The 10,976-nt window shown below is 39.5% G+C and overlaps 1 protein-coding gene across 2 annotated transcripts in view; it reads right to left on the reverse strand.

The window, feature by feature from the left end:
- gid4 (GID complex subunit 4 homolog) overlaps window positions 1–10,976 on the reverse strand; it is a 40,562-nt gene that overhangs the window by 29,225 nt on the left and 361 nt on the right. For both annotated transcript variants that reach the window (XM_069907184.1, XM_069907185.1), the window contains exons 2-3: window positions 4,416–4,475; window positions 2,251–2,358 (exon numbers count right to left, since the gene is read on the reverse strand). In XM_069907184.1, the coding sequence (XP_069763285.1) occupies window positions 2,251–2,358; window positions 4,416–4,475 (168 nt within the window). The remainder of the gene's footprint in view (window positions 1–2,250; window positions 2,359–4,415; window positions 4,476–10,976) is intronic.

Genomic DNA, 10,976 nt, shown 5'->3' on the forward strand with positions numbered 1-10,976 from the left:
AATATTTTCAATACCGCTGGATGCTTTAGTATAAATTTATACCCTTTCTTCCATAAAATCGCCTTTGCTGTATTGAACTCTTTTCTCTTCTTTAGGAGTTCAAAACTTATATCTGGATAAATGAAGATTTTTTGCCCTTTATACTCCAGTGGTTTGTTGCCCTCTCTTACTTTTTCCATTGTCTTCTCCAGTACCTTTTCTCTTGTAGTATATCTTAGGAATTTTACTACAATAGATCTTGGTTTTTGTTGTGGTTGTGGTTTAGAGGCCAATACTCTATGTGCCCTTTCTATTTCCATTTCATGCTGTAGTTCTGGACATCCTAGGGTCTTAGGGATCCACTCTTTTATAAACTCCCTCATATTCTTGCCTTCTTCATCTTCCTTAAGGCCCACTATCTTTATGTTATTTCTTCTGTTATGGTTTTCCATTGTATCTATTTTTTGAGCTAGTAGTTCTTGTGTCTCTTTAGTTTTTTTATTAGATTTCTCCAATTTCTTTTTTAAGTCTTCTACCTCCATTTCTGCTGCTACTGCCCGCTCTTCCATCTTGTCCATTTTTTTTCCCATTTCTGTTAAGGTCATCTCCATTTTAATTATTTTCTCCTCTGTGTTGTTTATTCTTTTTCTTAAATCCTTAAATTCCTGTGTTTGCCATTCTTTAAATGACTCCATGTATCCTTTAATAAGAGCAAGTATATCCTTTACCTTGCCTATCTTTTCTTCTTCTATTTCACCATACTCTTCCTCTTCTTCTTCCTCTGGGTTGACCATCTGTTGTTTCTTTGGTGCCCTTTCCTCCTCTTCTATCTTGTTTCTATTGTCTTCTGTGGTCTCTTCTTGCTGCAGGTGTTCTGCAGCTGTCGTTGCCGGCTGTGGAGATCGACTCCCCAGCTGGTCCCCCCTCCCGTCGGTGTGTTTTTTTTCATTCGCATCGCGCATGCGCGAAACTTCGCGCATGCGCGGTTGCGCACTTTTGCTCGGCTCTGCGAGCCATTTTTGTAGTCCATTATTTACCGACCTGAGGGAGCGGGTTTCTCTCTCCGCAGCGGGCCTCTTCGGACAGGTAAGGCCTTCACCTTTTTCCTCCTTTGTCTTCTCTTCCTCTCTTCTTACCGTTGCTTTCGACTTTTCTTTTTTTGTCGCCATATTCTTTCCACCTTTATACTCACTTTTCTGTAACTTTTATTTCTGTGCCTTTGTGTTTTCTCTTGTTTTTCCCGACTTTTCTGGAGAGGGCTGGAGTTCACCGTCCGGCCACTACTCCATCGCGTGACTCCTCCTTCTGAACACCTCTTGTTGGTCAACATGTGCTTTTTCTTGTAATGCTTAAATTAACTTAAGATGATGGTAAAAGTAGTGTCCAAGATATCAACAATTTTCCACAGGTTTCTGAATCTTTAATTAAACTCTCATATTCAAAAGGTTAGTTTTCATTGAAAAAATGCTGGACCAGCTCAGTAACTTGTAACATTCCACGTTAGCATCATAAAAAATTCTCCATGGAAGATTTTTTTAAAAATCAAATACTTGAATTTAGCACTCCCTGAAAGTTATATTTACATGTCTGACAAGGAAATAGTAAAAGTGACATGGTCACAGTACACTGCTGAACAGAAACATTACATTGAGCCTCAAGCAAAAACTATAAAGAAACATCAGTACCTTTAATGGAAAGAAGGCTCACACAAAAGAACCCAAAATATAGAAGAACAAATTTAAACACCAGCCAAAATGAGCAAATTTGGGTCAAATGTTACTATTTTAACATTCTGAAACCCATCCCAAGTTTGCCCATTATGGGGTTAATAGCAACCAGACAAGGGACTGATGACTGACTTGATTTCCAGAGGAAAGTTGCTTATTTGAATAATTAGTCTAGTAGTCTCCAATTTAAATACCCATGCAGATTTTTTTTGTTCAACCGTCAGTTGAGAAACCTGATATTTCAAGAAAGGATCGAGAAAACGATGTGCTCTTTGGAACTACTTATGGACCAGAAAAAGTAGAAGTGGTTTCCTACCGGCCTGAAAACTCCCCAACCTCAGAAAACTCTTTACTCAAACAAATAAATCCCCCGGATCTGACCTACTGATTCCCCAGACATTTTCCCAAATCCTCCCTGTTTGACTGTGCCCATCAACCAGATTACCTTCCGGTTTTGGAGAGAAAACCACAATAAGTGGTAAAACTCTCACTTTCTCCAGACTTAAATGTTCTGCCAATTAATATCCAAAAAGTTAAAACTTACCCAATGTTTTCGATCTACATCTTCATCTGCATCCCATTTTCTTGTTAAAAATGGATGTTTCTTACTGATGATTTCTCCTTCAAAAAAAGTGGTAAGAGTTGGATACTCCTGCAAGGTATAAAGTTGAACAAACAGTGTTCAGGCAACACCCTTTCATTATAATGCCTTTATATAAAATTCTGCCTTAGTACTATTACATTGCTACAAAACTACTCGACATCTGCTAGAATAACAACTTTTGTTATATAATCTCACAGAATGGACTGGCCAGCTGCAAATACTAACAGTTGTGAAAAAATTAAAATTAATAAAACTTTGCTTTGATCTACTCGAGAGTGTTTCAGAATTGTTCAAGATGCAAAATAATGAGTGTAAGATGTATCCAATTGGTTAAGTTTCAAAGTGTCATTTGTTATGAAGTGTTTTGGAGGTGATGCTCTTGTAGGGTCAAGTACTTGTTGCCTATACTTAAATACCTTTGAAATGTCACATATCAATGTAGTCCTTCAGATGTCTATGTTCCTTCAGTGCTGCACCCCACATTGTCATTGCATTATTAAACTTCTGGAATCCTTTACTCAACAGTATGATGAGGGCACTTTTATTGCAGGGAACTACAATAGCTCAAAGCATCATCTGTAAGGTCAATTTGGAATGCTAAATAAACACTGGCTTTGCCAGTTATATCCATGTAACAGAAGAACAAAGATGCCCTTCAATAAGCAGCCAGATAAAAATCATGTAAATGCTCAGCAAGAAACATTGCAAGCTTCATTCATTTTAACATCCCACAGACAAGACCCCCCCAGGGTAACAAGGAAATATAAAACTAAAAGAGCTCAGTGGATGAATTTAAGACTAAACCAAAGTATCAAGGAAATAATTAATGCTGCTCTAGGAAGGTGCTAAAATAGAACAGAAATGAAAAACAAAGAATATACTTTAGTAAATGCAGACAATAGATAATTAAATGGAGTAGTAGATGGCAGGATCACTCCACAATAAAAGAGAGGAATCTAATGGTGCTGTTGCACAGTGACTAGGCTATTTCTTACCTTAAGTGAAATAGCTGTGAAAAAGAGAGAGTGAGTGGGATGGAACTTCATACTAGTGTAGTAGGAAGTGATCTTTTAAAATTATGGCTTTGGACATATATCACTGTGGAGGAATAAAGGGAGTTGTACACTGCAATTGGCCAAACCCATCATAACAAATCTTAGCACTGACAAAGAATGCTAAGGATTAGAATATGCTATTCTCAAAGCTGATGAGACCAAACATAAAATTCCAGGGTTAAAAAATGTTTCACTTTTTTTGAAGATTTAGAATACACTTCAGAGTTCCATGCAATTTTTTTTTCTTAAAATCAATTTTCCCCCCCCCCCCATATAGCTAATGACCAACTAAATACTAGGAAGAAAAAAAAAGCAGCCACAAATCTGTTCCCGAGTGCAATCTATTAAATCTTACTGGAGCCCATTGTGAAACTCAATTGAAGAATCAGCCCCTAATGTACTTTCTTCCAGCTGCATTGACTATGGAGAGAAATTTTGTATCAATCATGCCCTGGCGAATTTCCACAGCTTCGAGGAAGGGCAGAAATATAATACAACTACTCGCTTTTCACACATGAATGCCCTACTTTCATTATACACATAGTCCAATTTTCCCATGACAACATAAAGGTCCATTCATTTTCTAAAATTCTTATCCAATTTTCTCACACAATAACTCCTTCTCAATACTTACCTGGACCTGAATAAACACTTTTTTAGCCTCTAATTTATATCCATCCCCACCTACTTTCAACTTATTACATCGCATCTTCAAACTGCCAGAGAACACCCAAGAGTTTCCAAATCAGTCCTCTGGCTGATAGATTTTCTGCATGCGAACTGGCCAGCCAGTTAATTAGGTGCAATTCACAAAGGGCTTCCCAAAATTATTAAAGATAATCATTCTCGAGATTGTTCCTACTTTAAGAGAGATGAACAGCAGAATGAATCACAACCTCATTATCAACAATGAATAGTATTAATTTAAATAACTACAAATATAACTGTGCTGAATGATAATTTCTATTCCAATTTGAGAGTTGTCTAAAATAAATAGCATTCATGCTCATTATCTATACCAGCTAAGAATCTCTTTTCCAATTGGCTTACCTCAGTGAGACCTTTTATCTTTAGGTATCCACAGAGAAACGAGTTTTCCATGTCAACGTGCTACAGGAATAAATAAAATGTTATTACTTTGTACACATTTACCAAAAGTAATTAGGAGGTAAATAAATTATCCAGACAGATTGTGGCATCAGGAGAAAGTTCTCTACATATATCAAAACTATTCCATAAATATGTGCACAGCAAAATGATTGAAAGGAGAAGTGACACCAAGAAGAGAGCAGAAAGGATATTATCCACTTTTGGAATGTATGGCCACGTCCTTCACATCAGAATTCACCAAGGCAACAAGGACGATGCAACTGATGGGCTAAAAATTAATACAGTTCCAGAAAAGTAAACTGCTCTTAAGGTGAATAAATAATCTGGTCTTGCTATGATGCAGCCTTGGCTTTCATGGAAAGGGAAGGAACTGTACAAAACTATTTCACAGGCTGACCAGCTCCATGGCAGAAAATCCTCTAGAAATGGAATGGAAAATTTCAAAAAAGTCAGGAATTACAGAGCAGCTTTTAATCTCCACAAGAGGAACAGTTTATTTACAATTATCAGGGGCAGAACAGCAGTTACTTGGAGAAGTGTCAAGTGGACAATCATTAACTAAACTACCCTCATTAATACATTTAGTCACCTCCTTAAAAAAAATTAAATTAAATTTGAACCTATTTCCATGAAGCTCGGAGAAAGTTTTGGCAGACAAGGTAAAGGAGAATCTCATGAATATTGATAACAAAAAGGTATGTAGGGAGAGAATACGTCCCTTTAAAGATCAATGTGCTCATTTACAGATGGAACCACAGGAGAGGGGTGAGATTTTAAATGGGTATTTGTCATTTGTAGGTCATGGGAGGTAGGAAATTCAAAAAAGAGAAAAGCAGCATTGTGAAATGCACCCACATTACAGAAGCGACGCTCGCATTTTTAAAGCACAGAGGTGGATAGATAAGTACTCTTACTTTACACATGATTTATTATTGGATATTTATTTCTGTCTTCATTGTTGGGGTCTTTCATGGCTTGGTTCAGCATCATGCTGAAGAAGATTGAAAAGAGGGTTGGTGCGAGAACACAGCCTTGCTTCACACCATTGTTAATGGAGAAGGGTTCAGAGAGCTCATTGCTGTATCTGACCCGACCTTGTTGGTTTTCGTGCAGTTGGATAATCATGTTGAGGAACTTTGGGGGACATCCGATGCGCTCTAGTATTTGCCAAAGCCCTTTCCTGCTCACGGTGTCGAAGGCTTTGGTGAGGTCAACAAAGGTGATGTAGAGACCTTTGTTTTGTTCTCTGCACTTTTCTTGGAGCTGTCTGAGGGCAAAGACCATGTCAGTAGTTCCTCTGTTTGCGCGAAAGCCGCACTGTGATTCTGGGAGATGGCAGTCTCTTCAATCTGAGGCGCCTGCAAGCTCACACCAAGACACAAGAGAAACTTGTCTGTGAACTACTCTTTGCAGACGATGCCGCTTTAGTTGCCCATTCAGAGCCAGCTCTTCAGCGCTTGACGTCCTGCTTTGCGGAAACTGCCAAAATGTTTGGCCTGGAAGTCAGCCTGAAGAAAACTGAGGTCCTCCATCAGCCAGCTCCCCACCATGACTACCAGCCCCCCCACATCTCCATCGGGCACACAAAACTCAAAACGGTCAACCAGTTTACCTATCTCGGCTGCACCATTTCATCAGATGCAAGGATCGACAATGAGATAGACAACAGACTCGCCAAGGCAAATAGCACCTTTGGAAGACTACACAAAAGAGTCTGGAAAAACAACCAACTGAAAAACCTCACAAAGATAAGCGTATACAGAGCCGTTGTCATACCCACACTCCTGTTCGGCTCCGAATCATGAGTCCTCTATCGGCACCACCTACGGCTCCTAGAACGCTTCCACCAGCGTTGTCTCCGCTCCATCCTCAACATCCATTGGAGCGCTTTCATCCCTAACGTCGAAGTACTCGAGATGGCCGAGGTCGACAGCATCGAGTCCACACTGCTGAAGATCCAGCTGCGCTGGATGGGTCACGTCTCCAGAATGGAGGACCATCGCCTTCCCAAGATCGTGTTATATGGCGAGCTTTCCACTGGCCACCGTGACAGAGGTGCACCAAAGAAAAGGTACAAGGACTGCCTAAAGAAATCTCTTGGTGCCTGCCACATTGACCACCGCCAGTGGGCTGATAACGCCTCAAACCGTGCATCTTGGTGCCTCACAGTTTGGCGGGCAGCAACCTCCTTTGAAGAAGACCGCAGAGCCCACCTCACTGACAAAAGGCAAAGGAGGAAAAACCCAACACCCAACCCCAACCAACCAATTTTCCCCTGCAACCGCTGCAACCGTGTCTGCCTGTCCCGCATCGGACTTGTCAGCCACAAACGAGCCTGCAGCTGACGTGGACTTTTTACCCCCTCCATAAATCTTCGTCCGCGAAGCCAAGCCAAAGAAAGAAGATTTATTTCTGTATGGCACAGTTTGTTTACATTTTTCTCTTTTGGAAATGTAACTATCATCAAGTCACAATTCTGCCTGGCCTGCAGGAAAAATAATCTTGGAGTTGCATGTAATGTCATGTATGTACTCTCGACAATCAATCTGAACTTTGAAATTCTCTGGGCCAGTCCAAGTATATTCTAGGACATTGTTGGAAGCCAAGTTTTTGTGCCTTTAAGAACTGCACTGACAAATCAGTGAGCCCAAAAGGGGTAGGGAAGTTACAGGAGAGGTGTCTGAGCGACAATGTTTTCCTGCATTTGGAAAAGTAATAGGAATGGTCAGCATGGCTTTGATGGGAAATCAGGCCTCACAAATCTCAATTTTTTTTTTTGAAGAGATGACCAAAAGTATTTATGACAGCAAGATGGTAGTTGTTGCCTTCATGCACTTTAGTGAGATATTTAACAAGACCTTATACAATTGGCTAGTTCTAAAAGTTAGATTACATGGGAGTCAGGATAAGCTAACCAATTGGATACAAAATTGGCTTCACAGTAAGAATCAGGGATGTTGTGGAGGGTTGTTTTTCAGATTAGAAGCCTTTAACTAGTGGTGTGTTGCCAAGATCTGTCCGGGGTCTACCATTATTCTTCTACTAACAATTTTGATGAGAATATAGGTTAGTAAGTTTTCAAAGTACACCAAAATTGGTACCATAGTGGATAGTGAATAAAGTTATCTAAGTCAGAGACATAAAAAAAAAACCATCAGGGGATAGATAAGGTTTACAGTCTTTTTCCCAAGGTAGCATTGTCTAAAAAAAACATGGGTGTACCTCAAGGATGCATGCTTAAACCACTAAACTCAATATACATCCATGACTGTGTAGCTAGGCACAATTCAAATGCCATCTACAAATTTGATGATGGCACCACGGTCGTCAGCAGAATCAGACGGAATGAGGCAGTGTACAGGAGGGAGATAGATCAGAAAGCAAGGAGCTGATTGCGGACTTCAGGAAATCAGAAGACACGAACTAGTCCTCATTGAGGAGTCATCAGTGGAAATGGTTAAGAGCTTCAAACTCCTGGGTGTCAACATTTCTGAGGATGGACTTTAATGAATGTTTATGCCCCAAATACTGATTGTGAACAATTTATGGTGGATTCTTTTCTTAATTTGAATCTGGCTTATGATAAAATTATGTTATAATTGTTATTTAGATCCATTATTGGTAAATCTCCAAAAACGGTAAGTAGAACTAAAATGGCTAAACAGTTGACTGTGTTAATGAAGGAGTTGAATTTAGTAGATAAATGAAGCATATTGAATCCTAAAGGAAAAAGATTTTTCATTTTATTCATTTCAGCATGATTCCTTCTCGAGAATAGATTTGTTCTTAGTGTCGGCACAATTGCAAGGTCAAATTACAGAAGCTGTATATATACCTAGGATTTTGTCTGATCATTCTTTGTTGTTAATTACTTGTAGTGTTTTAGAGAGGATGGAGAATGTGTATCGGTGGCGTTTTAATTCTTTCTTACTTAAAGATCCGGAATTCTGTAAATTTATATGGGATCATATTCAAAGTTTTTTGAAGATAAATGTGGGTTGAGTTGATTCTAAATTTGTTTTGTGGGATGCGTTGAAAGCTTATTTACGGGAACAAATCATTAGCTATACGGTTAAAGTTAAGAAACGGCAAATGGCTGAAGCTGATAAGTTGGGAGAAGGAGATAGAGATTCTGGAGAAAGATTTACAACGTGATTCAACGGAAGACAAAAAAAAATAGATTAGTTAATTTAAAATTACAGTGTAATTCATTACAAAGATCTGAGGATCTGTCCTTGGGTCTCCACGACGATGCAATCACAAGGAAGGCTCGCCAGAGGCTATGCTTTGTGAGGAGCTTGAGGAGATTTATTATGACTCTTGCAAATTTCTACAGGTGCACCATGAAGAGCATTCTGACTGGTTGCATCACTGTCTGTAATGGAGGTACCAATGTACAGGACAAGAAAAAAATGTTGTGAACTCTACATCAGTCTCCACTCCATCAAGGACATCTTCAAGAGGTGATGTCTTAAGAAAGCAGCCTCTATCCTCCAGGACCCTCACCACCCAGGCCATGCTCTCTTCACACTGCTACCACCGGAAAAGAACTACAGGAGCCTGAGGACGAATACTCAATGGCACAAGGACAGCTTCTTTCTCTCCATCATCAGATTTCAGGATGGATAATGAACCACAGAAACTACCTCACTTTTTCTTATTTTTGCAGTTATTTATTTTTAAATATAATTTTATAACAATATTTGCCCTAAGATGCGGCTGCAAAACAATGAATTTAGTGACATGTTCATGACAAATTCTAATTCTGAACTAGAGGACATAGGTTTAAACAGAGAGAGAGATTTAAAAGTGGCTGAAGGGGTAACTTTTTCCACACAGATGGTAGTGGGTATGAGCAACGAGCTTCCAGAGAAGATGTACAGGCAGGTACATTTTGTTTTTAACACAATGGTACACTGACCTGAAAGGGCCAAACATGGATAAACTTGGGTGTACAATTTAACGCTCATGGATGAGTTGGGCCAAAGGGCCTGCTTTCATGTCGTATGACTAACCTTGATTAATCCTTGCCTTGAATGATCACAGACAAAGGAACAGAACCAGGCCACTAGGCCCATCGAGTCTGTTCCATAAATCTACACTAAGCTACTCTAGACTAGTTCCAATTTTTGGCCTATTCCCCTCCAATCAAGAATTCTGTTCCTTGGAGTCATTTAAAAAAAATATTGTGGAAAAATGTCAATCCAACATACAGCACTTTTGAATGTTAGGTAAAGAAAACACATACAACAAAATAAAACCATCAAATTTAAATCTCCCAACATTGTAGATTTGAATAGTTGATCTCAAATGCACTGTGGGGGTGGGGGGTGGAAGAGATGGAAAGATAGAGAGAAAAATAAAAAAAACAAAAATGCTGGAAATAATCAACTAATGGAGGTATTTTCTTTGCCTTGCATACAAAACTCAATTTGAGTTAACATTTCAAGTCAGTATCCGTTTGTTAGAAGTGGGAAAATCTACAAATCAAATGTTTTAATGACTAATACCAACTGGAAAGAGCTTATCCAAAATTTTTGATTTCAATTTAAGCCTCAAGGGCTACAATAAGCCCTATCAGAAGATGGCGGGCTTTCTCAAAACAGTGCAAGAAGCCAAGGACAGATGTCAGGATGGGCACAGGATAATAGGAATACAAGAGACAAGCATCTGCAAGTTTAGAATTACTTTTGAAGACTGAATGAGGATGTTCTACAAAGCAGGTGTTCAATCTTCAATTCATATATATGGCTGCTCTTCATCGACTACAGCTCAGCCTTCAACACCATTATTCCCTCAGTGCTCAGCAAGAAACTACAAACTCTAGGCCTCTGTACCTCCCTCTGCAACTGGATCCTTGGCTTTCTCATCAGAAGACCACAGTGAGTACAAATTAGAAACAACATCTCCTCCTCAATGTTGTAAGAGAGTTACAATATGAATGCTTGCACCGTGACGTTGCTGCAAAACACCACTTGCTCACGGCAATAAATTCTGATTTCTCAACAGTAAAGGAGACCACTTAGTGCACAGCACGAGGTTATTTACTGCAAGTGGACAAGGTGAAAAGGCCTTACCTTCATTGGACAAGAAGGGCAGTTGAAAGAGTGAAGCAGAGAGTTGAAGAGAGAACATTCTCTTCAAAATATTGAAAGAGGTGACACCATATCAAAAAGGAAAAAAAAGCAGGTAAACACAACATAATGTCAGTTTTTAAATGACAATGAACAGCAGTCAACAGGCTCAAGCTACTCAATGTAGCACAGTCATCAAGAGAATCAGAAGGAAATGGGCATGCTGCAGTCTCCCTCTACACAGCTGTTGACTGATGCTCAGTGGGCCACTTGACTTTCCCTCAACGAGATATTTCAACACGGAGAGACACTTTTAACAGGAAAATGCCCCGAGTGAAAATGGTGTTTCGTGACTGCGATGACAGGTTTGATCAGCACTCCGGAGAATGAGCATGCAGAACGGCAGAGGGGCAGTTCATTAATTTAC

The sequence above is a fragment of the Narcine bancroftii genome, chromosome 12 (genome assembly GCF_036971445.1).
Source record: "Narcine bancroftii isolate sNarBan1 chromosome 12, sNarBan1.hap1, whole genome shotgun sequence".
Lineage (NCBI taxonomy): Eukaryota > Metazoa > Chordata > Chondrichthyes > Torpediniformes > Narcinidae > Narcine > Narcine bancroftii.